Source organism: Kwoniella dendrophila, chromosome 8, assembly GCF_036810415.1.
Source record: "Kwoniella dendrophila CBS 6074 chromosome 8, complete sequence".
Taxonomy (NCBI): domain Eukaryota; kingdom Fungi; phylum Basidiomycota; class Tremellomycetes; order Tremellales; family Cryptococcaceae; genus Kwoniella; species Kwoniella dendrophila.
Window position 1 is genome coordinate 111,210 of NC_089483.1, and position 16,970 is coordinate 128,179.

Genomic DNA, 16,970 nt, shown 5'->3' on the forward strand with positions numbered 1-16,970 from the left:
TCATTTGTTGGATTTATGCATTCACAAAAACCAATCATTTTCCCGCTTTTCTCAATCATAACGACTAAATCTTGGTCTTCAGTTTCAGAAATTCACTACCCTCCTAGTCTTTCACGTTCTATTCTATTGCAATCACCAATATGACGATCGCGACCAACACGGACACTTCTTTATCTCAAGCATTAACTAAAGCTCATGAAAAGTATTCTGGTAAAAATCCCAAATCCTATGAAGCGTATATAGAAGCAACTAAATCGTTACCAGGTGGTGAAACCAGATCATCCATTTTTATTCATCCTTTCCCTTTGTTTATTGAAAGAGGACAAGGTACAGATATAATTGATTTAGATGGACATACATATAAAGATTTGTATGTGATTTATTTATCTTTCTTACATAGCTCAAACTACTGAAAAGATTCTCGATTCAATCCTACATAGCGTATCAGACTTTACAAGTGGTATATATGGGAAATCAAATCCAGTATTGAAGAAAGCGATTATTGAAGCTTTAGATAATGGATTACAGGTGGGTCATCCTTCTAACAATACCAAAGCTTAGATAGCTCATCAAAGATGAGCTTAAATCAAATCAAAAGTAGCTAGGTGCACATACAAAAGCAGAATCCCTCTTATCTTCAGAAATATGTTCAAGATTTCCTTCAATAGATTTAATCAGATTCACTAATTCAGGAACTGAAGCTAATATATTAGCAATTTCAATTGGATTACATTATACTCAAAGGGAAAAAGTAGTGGTTTTTAAAGGTGGTTATCATGGTAGTGTTTTATCGCATTTTGGTGAAGAACAACATCAAGGAGGAGGAGATTTGAAAGTACCTTATGTGAGTTTTTGAGTGGATTGTACCATATCATATGTTCATTCCCAATATACCTATTCTCCTCTATATATACATATCATATTGAAAAGAAAAGGAAAACTGTCTCACTGCTGACTAACAATATTCATCCACTTATAGGAATTCATCGTTTGTCCATATAATGATATAGCGGGAACAAGTTCAAAAATACAAGATCACTCTAAAGATATAGGTGTTATCATTGTTGAGCCTATGTTAGGTGCAGGAGGATGTGTAAGTGCAGTGAAATTTGACGTCTAGGTAATTGACAATCTGTGAAAATCCCTTAGACACCTGGAGAACCTGAATTCTTAAAAGATCTTAGAGAACTATCGAAGAAGATAGGTGCAGTATTGATTTTTGATGAAGTTCAAACTGCTCGTTTAAGTACAGGTGGTAGTCAGAAATTATTGAATGTAAGTTTTATTATTCAGTGCGAAGTTGACGTTCAATTACTGATAATATCCAATATGATAAATAAATTTTAAGATAAATCCAGATATAACGACTTTAGGTAAATTTTACGGAGGTGGTTTCGCTTTTGGTGCTTTTGGAGGTAAAAAAGAAATAATGTCTTTGTGAGTATGCCTATCATCAACAAAAACAGGGGTATTAACAAAATTCTTAAAGGAGGTTTCTATAAAGTGTAACGAAATGCTAACGCCTTGATGATATGGAATGAATTTAGATTCGATGCTAGACAGCCAAATTCAATTTCACATGGAGGTACATTCAATAATTCACCTTTGACTATGATTAGTGGATTAACAGCTATTACACAAATTTTGACTGAAGATAATCTAAACAAGTTGAATGAATTAGGTGATGAATTGAGAAATATTTTGAATGGAATATTTGTTAAAGAAGAATTACCTTTTAAAGTGAGCTAAAAAAGACCTTGCTACGATCAAACCTATCCAAATATGTATGACGCCGATACAGACACAGGTTTGTGCGAGAGTTTGAAACTAATTTTATGTATTTTATCTCATTAATTGGTTTTTAGATAACAGGTTTAGGATCAATAAATCAAATTCATTATATACCTATTATGTCTTTAGAAAATAAAAGAGAAGGATTAGATTTATTTTTCTTTTATCTATTAGAAAAAGGTTTTTGGATCGCACAAAGAGGTTTGATTTCTTTAAATTTTGAAATGACTAAGAATGATATAATTGAATTCCAAGATGCTGTTGTACACTCTGCTAGAGCTGTCAAAAAGGTTATATCGGAGTTAATATAGGATTAGGTAAGGTAAGGTAAAGTCAGATTGAGCGGTTGTTTTAAGCTATGATCGCATCTGCATGTATACATAAGAATAATACAACACGATGTCATACAGTATACAAACGAAATATGAGCGATGTTTATGACGAAATATAATAGCTGGACATTAAGCAAAATCAAATAAAGTTTGGGTCTACTTCCTACAAACTACGAGAAATACAACGATCATGTTTTCCAATACCAAGCGGGACCGCACGGTGAATGTTCACTTCTTGCGGCATCTGACCAAATCTAAAGCAGTATCATCAGTGATCAATTGAGATTCGTGGTGAAGGGAATGATATCAACTTACACCAAAGAAACCTCTTTTAGAACCTCTACCACCAACTTGTACACATTCCAATCTCCATCTATCTTGACCTCTATATCTGATAATCAAAGTCCATTTGACTTGTGGTGGATTATCAGCTGTCAACCTCACTACGCCTCTTATAGCATTTTGAGGTAACGTAGGAGCTTGTTGAGTTGTATCTGGCCCATCACCTGGGTAGGGAGCTGAAGAACCATGAAAATAGATTGGTTGTAATAAATCTGAAGAAGGTAATCCACTTTTCATTGGAGGTAATGGATGTCTATCAGATTCTTCAAATTCATGATTTGGACATGATGTCGATTGTCTACCGCCAAGCGCAAATGGATCTTTACATATTTTTAATTCTAATTTCATCAAATCACCCAAAGCTTCATGATATGTTGATAAATCAATTTCTGTACCTGATCTTGCCATTAACAAAGGTTGATTTAGTCCTACCCAATCAGCATAACTAAAAGCGTTGATCATCAGCATACATATTGTAAAGGTTTGAAAGCTTGGTAGACTTTTACAGGGAAAGATTGACTTACTCCATGAAAGCATAACATCCGCACCAAGTACCTTCCACATCTGCCCAATCCCAGATTTCTCCTTCTGCCAAGTTTGCCGGTCTTGTGAGGTTGTTGAATCCTAGACTTCTAGTAGGTTCAACACCATATAACATTGGCTGTATCGCAGGAAGCCAAGCGTCAGGTTCACTATCGATCACCGCCTGAGCATTGAGCACTATAAGGCTGATTTTATCAGCAAAACAAACCTCTTTATACATGATCATCTATGTACTAGTAACAAGATTAAACTTACTCATAGCGGAACTGATGGCATCAAGTAGATTCCAATCGACTTTCCCATCCTCTTTAAAAGGTCCCCAATCATTCTTTTTATGATAATTTCTAGTATTGTATATTGATTCCCTAATGAATCCTCTCCATTCTCTATCTTCTGATGACTCATCATTATACTCGGATCTAATTAAACAATGTAATCTAGATATTATAGGATCTATCATATTTCTTCTTTTTCTTTTCTGATTTCCTCGAAGTTTCTCCTTGTATGCTGTAGGTGTGCCAAATTCGGGTTTTACGAAATATTCACTTTCGTACATATGTTTAAATAGTGAGGATCGGATCCAATTTGATAGAATTTCTGTATTGAGTGAATCACTCGATGTAGATGGGTCATAACTTTCACTTGTAGGTGGCAAGTCAAGGTATACATCCATTAAAGTTGAACTTATTAAACCTATATGCTGGTTCTGTAACTCCACAAGGTCAGCTAAGTCTCCTCTAAGTCACCTGAATACGCTATATTCGTATAGCTTTGGGAGACAACAGATGTAACATACAACTTGCTCGACTTTATTATGACTCCATTCATGAAAAATCCTTCTCACAAATTCCCTATCTTGTATTCTTCTCTTCCAATCTATTTCTCCTAATGATCTAGCTTTAGTGAAAGCACCTGCCAACCGAGGATCATCATAATGCTGTAGGTGTATCTGACGCCATAATGCTTGATCAGGATTCTAGAATAGAATAAGTGGTCAGCCTAATAGATTGACATAAGCATATTGGGTTCTTACTGACTTCGTATATTATTGATCTTAATTCCCTGCATACTTTTGCAGCTCGAGCTATTGTTTGAACATCTTCTCCTCCTGAAACTATAAGTATTTTCTGTATTATCTATTTGATTTTATGATATATCAGTCAATGGCCACTTTATGTTTCCAAAACATATTATTATCATATCGACATCATGTTGTTAAGACGAAAACTCACTTCTACCGGTGCACGTAATAAAGGCGATTGTAATTGCGGATTAATAGGTAAAGCGAAGCATGATGATCTGGTTATAGGGGCTGAATTATGTATTATATGTTCTGATATTGGATCTTGCTCCGAGTCTGATATTGGTGTTAATGGTGTTGATACTGGTGATTTACTTCTTGCATTTCTTGTAGAGGAAGAAGACGCTATCATTTCCGAGGTTGAAGCTGTTGGTGGAGGTGTCGTCATGATTGTTGAAGACGATGGAGTTGTCGAAGTAGATGAAGAAGCATTGTTTGTATGATTGATAGGACAGCCTGATATTCTCTCTATAGCTGCTTGTGACATCTCAATACGTTATTTACTGTTTTTGAATGATATACAGTATATTTGTGAAGAGATAATGGATGAGTATATATAGATGCAGAAGTGCCGAATTGTGATCGACATGTATAACTGATCGCGCAACCTGTATACACCTCGGGCACTACCGGATAACATCTTGGCGGAGGGTTTCATATGGTACTCGTAGATGATATCCTCGGCCGACGGTGATACGGTGATGATCACTCATCTTGGTGCATACCGCATTATATCAGATCTTCAGTCATGACCATAGTCAAGGTGGAGGACAGTGTGTACAGGACTACAGGACTTCAAGTAGAAACACATTATATGCATAATACATCGATCACTAACTATAACACAATCCTAATCAAGACGTTCGAAAATTAGTTAGTAAAATCACTATATAATCAAGAGTCAAACGTTATATCTGATAGGAGAAGTTAGCTTTTTATATACAACACTATAAAATAAATTACATTGTCCATATCATCCACTGGTCTGATCTGATCTATCTCTCTTTCTTACTATGATTATACGACAGTAGATTTTGATAAAGCTGTTTCATCGGCTGAATCGGCTTTTGTCCATCTCCACCTTAGTGAAGTCTACATTAATCAGCTTGAAGCTCTCACGGTCTATAATAGAAAGTGAGAAATATATACTTACTCATAAGGAGCAGTGAGTGATTCAGGAGCGACCATAGGCTAAGTAGTGATACCGTCAATGATCAGCTAAGTGGATAACCAAATAAGGAGGAAAGATATTGTATTGATATACTCACCTTTTGTAACAGAGAATCGCCTTTGATAGAATTTATAGCACCGCCACCAACATTCACTTTAGCATTAGCATGAATACCATTTCCATTTGAGGATGAAGATCCTGAAGTAGAGGATGGAGCGGCAGGAGCAGGGGTAGCAGCTTGAGTAGCAAAGTTATTGTTATTGTTATTATCATCATTGGTAGAAGAAGCATTATTCAAATCACCTGAACCTGAAGTAGAGGATGAACTGAAAGTGGAAGTTGATTGGTCGCCATTGTTTCCATTGTTGTTGTTGTTGTTGATATCAGCATTGTTATTGCTGTTGATATCAGGATTTACAGCTTGGAAACCTCTTTTACTGTTCGTGTTCATAGTAGCTTGTTGAGAATTCATACCTGATTGAGTTGATGATTCAGTTGGCAACATATCATCGTCATTTAATGAGGAATCAAAATTGACTGAAGCTGAATTTACAATCGCTGGATTAACAGGAGTGAAAATTAAAGTAACGTTTGAAGCATTTGACCCTGATCCAGATACATTAGATTGTGGTAACTTAGTTGATGCAGTTGATGATTGTGGTCCAGAAGTGATCAAAGGTGGAGGTGATGACATTGTAGATGAATTACCTGTAGTAGAGGAAGTGGACATCGAACCTGAAGCCGAAGCTGATGGAGTGATAGTTGCTCTTCTCGCTAAAGCTGACATGGTAGGTGCACCAGTTTGCATTGCTGCAGCATCGTAATCACCACTTGTAGCATAAGCATCCATAGCTGCCATAGTTGCTGAAGCAGTCATCATAGCTTGATCGGCTGAAACGTTTTCACTCATATCAATGTCGTTGACAGATGCTTCGGAATCATCTACACTGTCAGGAACAGCTTGAAGTAATTGTTGAGCATCTGTTGAAGGTTGCCAATCAGGATGAATTACACCTGTATCAGGATTATATAAGAATCTTTGACTTTCATGTGAAGATGGATCGTTTTCTGTCGTACATGGTGTAACAGTTAATGGAGCAGGATTTTCAGGTGAAGGATCAAACGTCGCACAATACGGTTCAACTGATGCTGATGAGGCAACGAAAATAGGTACTTTCAAATTGACCGATATTGGTGAAGTTGAAGTTGAGTTACTACTTGCTGCAGCAGCAGAAGCTGTGGTTGAATTTCCTTGATTAATTGGAACAAGATAAACTTGTGTACGAATGTTACTTGACGCGTTCAAAACGAAGGTCGAGTTAGCATCTGTACCATTTGATGTAGATAAAACTAAAGATGCGATTCTAGTAGCGGTAGTAGAGTTGAATACGGGACTCTGCAGGGGAGTAATTACATCAGTTATGATCTCATAGCTATTCAAATACGGCGAGGTATTACTCACGGTGACATCAATGTAACCAGGTGCACCACCCATACCGTTATCTTGCATTTGTCTCTTATGATTATTGACAATCGTTACATCATCACCATGATTTGAATCACATCGACCATGTTTGCACTCTTCATGTCTATTATGACCGTGGTGCCTGTCATTTCGATGATCATTGTGATGACGTTTGTGGTTATTTACATCTTGACCTTCTTCATGTTCGTTATGGTGGTCATTATCCATTATAGATACATTTTCATTCTCATCTTCAGCTGATCGTTTACCATATCTACCGTAATGGTAAGTTGGATAACCATAACCATAATCATAAGATACTTTTTGATATCTATTACCAGTTCTATAAGGAATAGCATCAGCAGGAATTATATTAACTTGATTTCCACTTCCTGGTAATCTATATCTTGATGTATAACCATAATTATCAATCATTCTAACTCTATTGAAACTATCACCATTTGAGAAATAAATAGGATTTCCATACCTTAATCCATTACTCCATGAATTTTTATAGTAGAAATCTGCATCGCTATACCTTTTATTGTCGCCAATCACAATTATTCTATCTGAATGATGATGTCCTCTTTTATGATTGTTTACTACGGTTGTATCTCCTCCATGCCTGTGGTGTGAGCCTTGATTGTTTACGACTGTTGTATCACCGTGTCTACCATTGTTTACCACTGTAGTACCGTGATGTCTATCATTATTGACAGTTGTGGTGTCACCGCCATGATGATGATGTCTATCGTTGTCAACAATAAGAGTATCTCCATGTCTACCGGTATTCACTAAAGTTGTATCACCGTGTCTACCATTACTAACGATTGTAGTGTCGTGGTGTCTTTTATTGTTGACTATAGTTGTATCTCCACCATGTCTGTGATGTCGGCTGTTGTCGATAATCGCGGTATCACCGTGTCTTCCAGTATTGATCAAAGTAGTATCACCGTGTCTTCCATTGTTAATCAATGTGGTATCTCCATGTCTACCATTATTGATTACAGTCGTATCGTGATGTCTGCCATTATCAATGATGGTGGTGTCACCATGTCTGTAATGTCTATCATCGCTAGAATGTCTTTTAAGGAATGCTCGACCAAGTCCAGCAAGTTTGGATGAAATACCAAGTTTTGGTGATGATCGCTTGTGGTTGTTTACTACAGTTGTGTCACCAGAGTGTCGATGAGAATCATTATTGACGATGGTTGTATCCCCGTGTCTATGACCACTGTTATTTACGATGGTTGTGTCGCCATGTCGATGATGTCTGTTATCATTATTGACGACCGTGACCTGATATATGGGTTAGCCTTATATCTCGTTACCAGAAAAAGTAGGAATATAAGTGAAAGGGGTGGGGTGGGAGGGAAACGTGGAGCCGGGAGGGGGGGAGGGGGGGGCAAGGAGAGGCAGGAGGTAGCAAGCAGGGACCAGGGGTAAAACCACTTACATCACCACCATGTCTACCATGTCTATCGCCATCGACTACAACAACATTTCCATTATCATGATCTCTATGAGATCTATCATGAATATGCTGATGAATGTGTTCATTCACGTTAACGTTTCCATGGGAATGATAGTTATCATGATGATCACCAACAATTTCTACAATTTTTGGACCACGATGTCTATGGTGATTATCATGATCTTCAATTATTACAGTATCTTGATGATGTCTTTTATGATAATGTTCGTGTGAATGGATATGTTCATTTACATTAATATTTCCACCACGATGTCTACTATGACCAGTTTCAATAAATTCATAACCTCCTCGACCACCGCCATGATGTCTGTAATAATCATCACCAATAACTTCAACTACTGAATGTCTATGTCCACCATGTCTTCTAGCTTGTAATTGTGAGTTTCCGGAATTTCGATAATATTCATCATCGTCTCCAGTTAATCTACCATCGTGTCTCCCATCTTCATCTTTAGGTGATCTGATAGCTAAATCAATTAAATTACCGTTAAGCAATGGTCGAGCAGTGTTTTCTGGAACAGTATCAACAGCTCCATGGCCGATATTAAGATCAATCAACTATTTGAGAAAGCCATAATTCATCAGCCCGCATTCTTGATGATATAAAGGAATTGAAATTTCACTTACATCACCCCCATTTCTCCAAGGACCTCTTTTAGAAGGTCTACCTTTCCACATTCTACCACTTGCACTTCCACTTCCACTTCCTTTTGTCTCAACATTCTTTACCATTTCTTTAACTGATCTTTTTAATCCAACATCCTCTTCATCTTTTCTATTTTTTCTAGTTTGAAGTAAAGGCTAAAAGTAGATCCAAGTACAGTTTAATTAGCTTACCACGATTAAATCATTCTACCACAAACGCTTCACTTACTTGAGCTTTACCTAAATTTACATCTAAATCAATAACAGATTTACCTGTAGGTCTATCAGTTAACAATGCTGTTGTTGTTGCTGCTCCAGCTGAATCATAATTATCTGTATTATAATCGTTAAAATCATTTGTAGATAATGATTTTGTTGGACTAGCTCTATTGTTGTTTAAGTTTACATTTAAATCAACAATATTATTGTTTGACGATGAAGTTGGTAATGCAGATGCAGCTGAGAAAGCAGCAGCAGCAACTAAAACTGATGACTTGATCTGAACCATTTTGATAAATTGATTGATTTAGCTTCTTTTTTGTTTTTCTTAAAAAGGAGGAATAGATTGGGATGACTGGACAACCTGGTTTCTTCAAAGAATTTTGAAGGTTTTATTTTTGTTTGATACGATCTACTGTTTTCGTAGAAGGCAAGCTCTGCTCGCTATATTTTAATATTTATTCGGCCTGCCGAAAAGAATGAATTTATGGACAAGGATTTTTAAATTGATTACTTATTTACTTGAGAAATATACTTATACTACACCAATTAAGGAGTCGGTCTTTCTTGATTATTTGATCGTTAGTTGAAGTTGAATTTTCTTGTCGATTGTATTTACGTTTTCTTTTCTTTTCTTTGTATCCGGTTAGCTTTTATTTTCGTGTAAAAGTTTGGCAGGTTCTCGTTATAGCGTATTAGGCGTTAAAAAATGAGCGTTGCGTTTTATGGGTTTTAAACAGTAGATGGATCACCAGGAGTCCAGTCTTTTTTTTTTGGAAGGTTGTGTTTTGGGAGAAGGGGAGAAGTGAGGTGAAGAAGGGAAAAAAAGAGGAATCGAGTTGAAAAATTGCTGATTTATATATAAATGTATCCTGTTCATCAACTATCATCTGGTTAGTAGTATGAATTCCACGAAAGGATCTCTATTCATTCGGTCTTGTTATTCAAGGAATGGCTGAATCGTTTTAGCGTGAGATTGCGATTTGGACCAAGACTGATAATCAATTTAGACAGGATTCGTGCAGTGGGTCCCAGATTATGATGAGGTCCAGACCAAGGCTTTATAGATGCATACAATACTGGATCAGATTTATCTATCAGCGGTTCAAGTTTGAATATCAGTTAAAAATGTATACATAACGACGTCAAACTGAAAGGAGATAGAGAAGCATACTCACTAATAATATCGGCTATCCACCATTCAATGGTTTCATGACTGAACATTTCGTTCATACTGGTGACGCCGCTTACTCGCCCACATCGTAATTGGAAGGAAGCTGATGTTCTGGTGGGACCGAAATGCATATGATGGAATCAAATAATGAGCCTTGAAAATTCAATGCAACAGTGTTCTCAAATATCTCCAAGCGTTATCTACATTCCTTGATTTACTCTGTGATCGTTTCCCGTCCGGTCAGAATCTTCTCAACGATGTTTCTGCAACCACGAAACACGACTACCAACCGTATGCGGTGCTGGTGCTTCGGTTGTTCAGATGGGTTATGGCCTACCAATCAACCCATATTTTCTTCTTGCACCAGGTTCAACATATAACCAACCTAGAGGAGTATCTCTAACCATCATAGCTAAACGATATTGCCAAGGAGCATGAACTAAATGTTTTGGCGGTATACTCATTGACTTGATCCAGGAGAATGGTGGATAAGGTATTAATGGTTGAGGTTTGGGTGATAATGACAAGTTGTATAAGATGATATCGATTACTGCATGTAAATATATTAGCATCATGCTTGTAACGAGATCAAGTGTTGCCATAGTTAATAAGAATATTGAAACAGAGACTAACCGTTTTGAGGTGATAATAACAATTTTTCCCATTTATGCTTTATAGGTAATTTAGTTTCATCCCTACCACCAGTTTGTGAAGTTGATGTTTTTAATCTAAATTCATTGTCTATTGTACCAGGACAAAACGCTAAATGTAATATCAAAATATAAGTCCAAGCTTATGAATTTTGTTTTGGTTCACGTTGCCACTCACAGAGAAATCTTACTCCACAACCTTCACATTCAACTCTACAACTTTCAATAGCCATGAGACCAGCTGATTTCGTTGCTGCATAAATGACTCTATGTGGGGCAGGGACAGTAGCTGCTACAGAAGATAAATGATGTAATGCTGGTGATTTTGATGATGATGCTAAGAGAGGGAGCTAGATTGATGGTGTTTCTTATCAGTCAAGTATACTTCATGATTCAATATGCATTTAGGAAGCGGAGTTGAAGCAGTAAAACTTACGAAACACGTTAAAGATAATATAGTTCCAACATAATTAACCTCACTCAAAGCTCTAGCTTCAAAGGCTACTTTATCTAAACCTTCTTTACTTGGACCAATATCAGAGGAATTTGAATACGTCAAAGGAGCTCTTGAGATGGAAGCTGACTTGGAATTTTGATCCTGTTTATTCAGTTTGACACCTGCCAATTCAAGTAAAACTGAGGTTGATGGTAATCCAGCTAATATGTGAACGGTATCTAAGCCTGACCAAGCTATAAGATTGTGAAGATTAGAGCAAAATTCAGCAGGATTATCACAAAAGTTGAAAGATCATTCGCTTCAATAATTATAGAATGTTCTGACTCACCTTTTTTAACTGTTTCTCTGACCTGTATCAAATCATCCGTATTGGTTATATCCGCGGGAACCACTATAATCCTTTCCTCTTTTGCTCCTAAATTTATACATTCCTGTTTGACTTCTTGCAAACTATCAGCTCGTCTTGCTACGATACATCTAGAGTGAGGTTGCGGTTGTAGTCAGTAAAAATTCGCATAAATATGTAGCAAATAACGTTATCAAATGAGTTCTTCGGATTTTTGCTAAGGCGATTATTGTTTATGCATGAATTTGAGAATTGGATGAGACACTACCTACACTTTGGCACCTCTTTTAGCATATGCATGAGCTAGATCTCTACCTACACCTGAGCTTGCACCAAGTAAGACAACCCTTTCTTCGGAAGGTAAAATAACAGTTTCTCTCAAAGGTAATGGTTTGGCTTTGAGTAACCGAAGTATCAGAGGTATCGCCAAAAGAGCCAAGAGTGTTGATGTTGACGTCGAGGGCATGATCAGTGGTCTAGGAGTACCTATTTAGCAGATCCGTGGAAGGTTGTAGGTAGGTCTATTGAATATATTGAGAACTATTACTGAGTAAGACAAGTTTCCAAGTTTGAATTGATGGGTTTAGATTATTTCGATGATTTAATGCGTCATCCTATTCACCGGCTTAACATCACTTTAGGTTACTGATTTATTTGTTGTTAGAGACGTATTTAACTCAATTGAGATTTGTCGTCTGCCTTCGATTTGAACATGTTATTGGACATCCTGAACTCCTAAGCCCTCCCCCAAGGCCGCTGCTTTGTCTACTTATGCATTGCTAACATAGATGTTACAGTCTAGAACCTACAATGAAAGTATCCCATAGACGCGTTCTAACGTAACACCGCCTTTTATCTTTGTTCGCTATACACGTTTCCCTAGAATACAAAGTGACATCTCTCTACATTCGGCTCCTTTGTTACAAGCTATACATACATCGCTATCCACATCCTCATCATTCTATCATCTTCAAAAGACCAGACCGGACCAAGTCAACTCGACGATAAAAAGCCGATAACATCGGTACTTCTTTCTTTTCTTTTGCTTTTCGAGTCATTCCTGTCAATCACCTATCCTTGTGTTATACTCTCTTCTACGCCCAAATCTTGCCTTCCAACGTGTCGACGTTATAGAGATATATGATATATATAATTGAATCATAAATTACAGAAGATCACTCCTTGATTCCCCAATCTACATCTAATACGTCACGGATACAAAGCCATACCAAGCACAGTAATATAGCACATTATATAACCGTCTACTATCAACAACTCATTCATTTTGTACTGATACTTGATAATCATACAACCTTGAACAATGACCTCCTCACCAGCTATCCAAATTAACGGCTCAACCAAAGCATCAAATAGCAATGCAACCTTACTGGAAAAACTAAAGAAAACATATGAAGAAGCAGGACAATCTCACGTGTTTACATTCTTCGATAAACTATCTTCTGAAGAACAAGATAATTTATTAGCTCAATTGAACGATATAGACGTTCATCGAGTTAACAGGATTTATGCAAATGCAATTGCAGCAGATCCATCATCTACACTATCGAATCCTAATGAAAATGAAGGACATGAAGCGACCTTATCAGCTCCAGGTGGTCATGGTCAGCAAGAAGGATTAGGAGGTAATTTATTAGGTAGATCAAGAACGCCTTCAACTAAATTACCGGAAGAAATTTTACCTTTACCTGAAGAAGCATGTGCAACAATTGTTAATAATCCAAAAGATGAAAAGAAATGGAGAGAAATTGGATTAAAAGCGATTTCAGAAAATAAAGTTGCAGTTTTATTAATGGCTGGTGGACAAGGTACAAGATTAGGTTCATCAAAACCAAAAGGAATGTATGATATTAATTTACCTTCAAAAAAAACTTTATTTGAATATCAAGCTGAAAGAATTGGTAAATTAGAAAAATTATCAGAACAAACTGAAAACAAATCTAAAGGAACGGTAAATATAAAATGGTATGTAATGACTTCAGGTCCAACTCGAAAAGAAACAGAAAATTATTTTAAAGAAATGAATTTCTTTGGTTTGAATCCTGATAATGTCATTTTCTTTGAACAAGGTGAGTAGATTATACTGAAAAACATAGAGTGTAACGTGAGAGCGATTACTAATTGTCGATTGTAACGCCATTATTAGGTGTTCTACCTGCTCTATCTGACGACGGTAAATTACTATTATCAACACCATCTTCATTATCAGTTGCACCAGATGGGAATGGAGGATTATATGCAGCTTTGAGAAGACCAATCTCATCAGATAGTGATAGAACAGTATTATCAGATCTAAAAGATAACGGTATAGAATATATTCATGCTTATTGCGTTGATAATTGTTTAGTTAAAGTTGCAGATCCAGTATTTATTGGATGTTGTTTAGAAAGAAATTCAGAAATTGGTGCTAAAGTAGTTAGAAAATCTATACCTACAGAATCAGTTGGTGTTTTAGCTTTAAAAGGTGATAGATTTACTGTTGTTGAATATTCAGAATTATCAAAAGAAAAATCTGAACAACTGAATCCTTCAAATAAAGATGAATTAGCATTTAAAGCAGCAAATATAGCAAATCATTTTTATACTAGAAATTTTTTAGAATCTGTTGAGTCAATGGAAAAAAAAATGGCTTATCATATAGCAAAGAAAAAAATTCAAACTATAAATCTTGAAAATGGTGATTTGATTAAACCTGAAAAACCAAATGGAATGAAATTGGAATTATTCGTTTTTGATGTTTTCCCATTTACAAAATCACTTTGTGTTTTAGAAGTTCCAAGAGAAGATGAATTTTCACCATTGAAAAATGCTCCAGGTTCAAAAGCAGATTCACCAGAAACTTCAAGAAAAGATTTATTATCACAATCTAAAAAATGGTTATTGAATTCAGGTGCTACTTTTGATAATGATGATATAGAAATTGAAGTTACACCTAAATTATCTTATTCAGGTGAAAATTTGGATTTTGTAAAAGGTAAAAAATTCATTAAATCTGGTGTTTTATCAGCTGAAGAAGATTTAAAGGCTTTAACCGAATGATTCAAAGGTTATTGACATAAAGCTCAAAGGTTTTGAGGTCCTTATTTTTCTTGTTACCAACATGTCATTTTCCTTCTTGTCGATTCTTTCCATTCAGCATAATCCTGCTTATTCTCCCCTTGACCTTTACTCACTATCGCATCATCAAACTGGACAATAGAAAACAAAACAAATTTTTAGTATATATCATGTCATGTCATTAGTAATCAATATAGACTCTGATTCTCTTTTATGCATTGTTTTATCGTTATCTAGTTGAATGGGACGATATTTCGTATATCTTGGTAGATAACAATGCATGTCTGTGCAAGGGGTATTATTCATCTATGATAAACTAGCACCAATCAAGTTTCTTGTTTTCAATACACCATCTTTTGTTCTAATTTTATGTACTGATTTAGTTTCAGGATCAATCCATGCAGCTTCTTTTGTATCTAAAGTTATAAATCCAGGTTGGATAGTTTCGAAGATCTTCTTCTTTGGATTTAATTGAGCTTCAGGTTTGGCATCTGCGAGTAGGAATACCAAATTAGCATTGATCCTTGATCCCCTCATGATGATTTCTTCTTCTAGTACGTATGTATATCATTCGTGAAATGACGAATCAATCCAACTCACTTTCGTATTTTTCACCTTCAAAATAAATTCTTTCACCAGGTTGAGAACCCTCAGGTGGATAAACGAATTCGATACCCCCTTCATCTTTACCATCTTTTGATGATGCACATAAAAGCATTGCAAATGATTTAACACCTCTCATTGTTACTGGTTTGAGGTTACACTGGACAGGGTTGAGGGAAATTGTAAATGGTAGGGTTAGTACACCGTATAACTTGAAATAACGATACGTTGCCAATACACTCACGATAACAACGATAGTAGCACCTCTAATATCATCTTCTGACATGTATTTAACCAAACCTGAACAAACAGTTCTTGGTTCTTCTTCTCCAACATCAATAGATTCGACATATAAACTATCGGCATCTGGATGCCGTTTGACTAATAACATAGCAGTGAGTTAGCTTCATTGAGCTGGATATAAGTCTCAGGCGATATTGAGAAGCTCACCATCAAGAACTTTACCAACTCTCATATCAATCATAGAAGGTAATGGACCTGTAGGTTCTTCTTTTGCTGGTTGAGGAGCTTTGGCAATTTTTTCTTTCTTTTCTTTTTTCTCTTTCTTTTTACCATCTTTATTTTGAACACCTTCTGATGCTGCTCCACCAACTACAGCTTCTTTCACAGCAGTAGCGGCATTGACAGCAGTTTCAGATACTGATGATGCGGCAGCAGTAGCTGAAGCTAAAGCGGATGATACAGCTCCAGTAACAGTTTCAGTTACACTACCGGCAGTAGCGGCTGGAGCAGCGGGTTTCTTGTCTTTTTTGACTTTTGGTGGAGGAGCTTTTCTCTCTGGTGTAGATAAGGTAGATAAATCAATATCTAATGATGGGAAAGAGTTTGGTAATGACTTTTGAGCAGATTGAACTGATTCTAATGATTGGATTTGTAAGAAGTATCGAAGTAATGATGGTTGTTGAGGATGTTGAGAGGATGGTGCGGAGATCTACGCATGATAGATATCAATTTACGAGTTACTCGTCATTAGTAGTGGGATCTGACTTACCAAAGTTGGATGAAGATGAGCGTATAAGCTTACATCTGCTGAAGAAGGTGAGTTTGAGTAGAGGTATGTAAGAGGTGTGAGTTTTTCGTTAAGAGCCTGGATGGATATTCAGGTGAGTATATCAGCTTCATGTTTACAAAGACTTTAGACAGGAAGCTGACTTACAGAGAGGTCCTTTACATAACCTTCAGTTTCTCCAACAAGTTTAGCAATTTGAGCTTTATCTTTATCGTTTGATCCAGTCAAGGCAGGATCAGCTTGTTCAGCTGCAGCCACAAATTCTGAAACGTTTGACATTGTTCGTAATTTTAAGAATGGTCTAGTGTTTTTGAAGATAGATTGTTGTGTTACTATTGTTGTGCGTAACAGAGCAAGCATAAAGAACTTGTTGCTGGTTCAATCTGTGAATCTAAACATAGAGTATAATTGTGAAATATAAATATACCTTTCTTCAACTTTCTGTTTCGTCTCGAGGTGGAGGAGATCCAAGTTGAGTACCATCTGTATACCTCAGTGATAAGCGGGATCAAATCGGGATCAAAGGATCTGATGTGGCATTTATTTTCAAT

General features: G+C 36.4%; 6 protein-coding genes across 6 annotated transcripts; 2 read left to right on the forward strand and 4 right to left on the reverse strand.

Moving 5' to 3' along the window:
• Window positions 1-140: 140 nt before the first annotated feature.
• Window positions 141-2,102, forward strand: L201_005917 (uncharacterized protein; the record flags this gene model as incomplete). The annotated part of the gene is made up of 8 exons (XM_066221644.1): window positions 141-370; window positions 441-528; window positions 602-844; window positions 980-1,093; window positions 1,150-1,275; window positions 1,349-1,437; window positions 1,548-1,740; window positions 1,866-2,102. The coding sequence occupies 8 exons, from the start codon at window positions 141-143 to the stop codon at window positions 2,100-2,102; spliced, it is 1,320 nt and encodes a 439-aa protein (XP_066077741.1).
• A 209-nt stretch (window positions 2,103-2,311) lies between these two features.
• Window positions 2,312-4,576, reverse strand: L201_005918 (uncharacterized protein; the record flags this gene model as incomplete). The annotated part of the gene is made up of 7 exons (XM_066221645.1): window positions 2,312-2,377; window positions 2,439-2,910; window positions 2,990-3,185; window positions 3,264-3,714; window positions 3,805-3,984; window positions 4,046-4,144; window positions 4,241-4,576. 7 exons carry the CDS (start codon window positions 4,574-4,576, stop codon window positions 2,312-2,314), a joined length of 1,800 nt encoding a protein of 599 aa, XP_066077742.1.
• A 530-nt stretch (window positions 4,577-5,106) lies between these two features.
• Window positions 5,107-9,373, reverse strand: L201_005919 (uncharacterized protein; the record flags this gene model as incomplete). Its single annotated transcript, XM_066221646.1, has 7 exons — window positions 5,107-5,170; window positions 5,243-5,280; window positions 5,358-6,656; window positions 6,723-8,024; window positions 8,182-8,778; window positions 8,848-9,021; window positions 9,095-9,373. The coding sequence occupies 7 exons, from the start codon at window positions 9,371-9,373 to the stop codon at window positions 5,107-5,109; spliced, it is 3,753 nt and encodes a 1,250-aa protein (XP_066077743.1).
• Window positions 9,374-10,584: 1,211 nt separating this feature from the next.
• L201_005920 (uncharacterized protein) lies at window positions 10,585-12,177 on the reverse strand (the record flags this gene model as incomplete). The annotated part of the gene is made up of 6 exons (XM_066221647.1): window positions 10,585-10,808; window positions 10,892-11,020; window positions 11,087-11,258; window positions 11,345-11,598; window positions 11,694-11,842; window positions 11,984-12,177. 6 exons carry the CDS (start codon window positions 12,175-12,177, stop codon window positions 10,585-10,587), a joined length of 1,122 nt encoding a protein of 373 aa, XP_066077744.1.
• Window positions 12,178-13,032: 855 nt separating this feature from the next.
• On the forward strand, window positions 13,033-14,768 carry L201_005921 (uncharacterized protein; the record flags this gene model as incomplete). Its single annotated transcript, XM_066221648.1, has 2 exons — window positions 13,033-13,798; window positions 13,876-14,768. The coding sequence occupies 2 exons, from the start codon at window positions 13,033-13,035 to the stop codon at window positions 14,766-14,768; spliced, it is 1,659 nt and encodes a 552-aa protein (XP_066077745.1).
• Window positions 14,769-15,092: 324 nt separating this feature from the next.
• On the reverse strand, window positions 15,093-16,698 carry L201_005922 (methionine-tRNA ligase, beta subunit; the record flags this gene model as incomplete). Its single annotated transcript, XM_066221649.1, has 6 exons — window positions 15,093-15,277; window positions 15,387-15,549; window positions 15,634-15,770; window positions 15,840-16,341; window positions 16,402-16,497; window positions 16,567-16,698. 6 exons carry the CDS (start codon window positions 16,696-16,698, stop codon window positions 15,093-15,095), a joined length of 1,215 nt encoding a protein of 404 aa, XP_066077746.1.
• Between the last annotated feature and the right edge of the window lie 272 nt (window positions 16,699-16,970).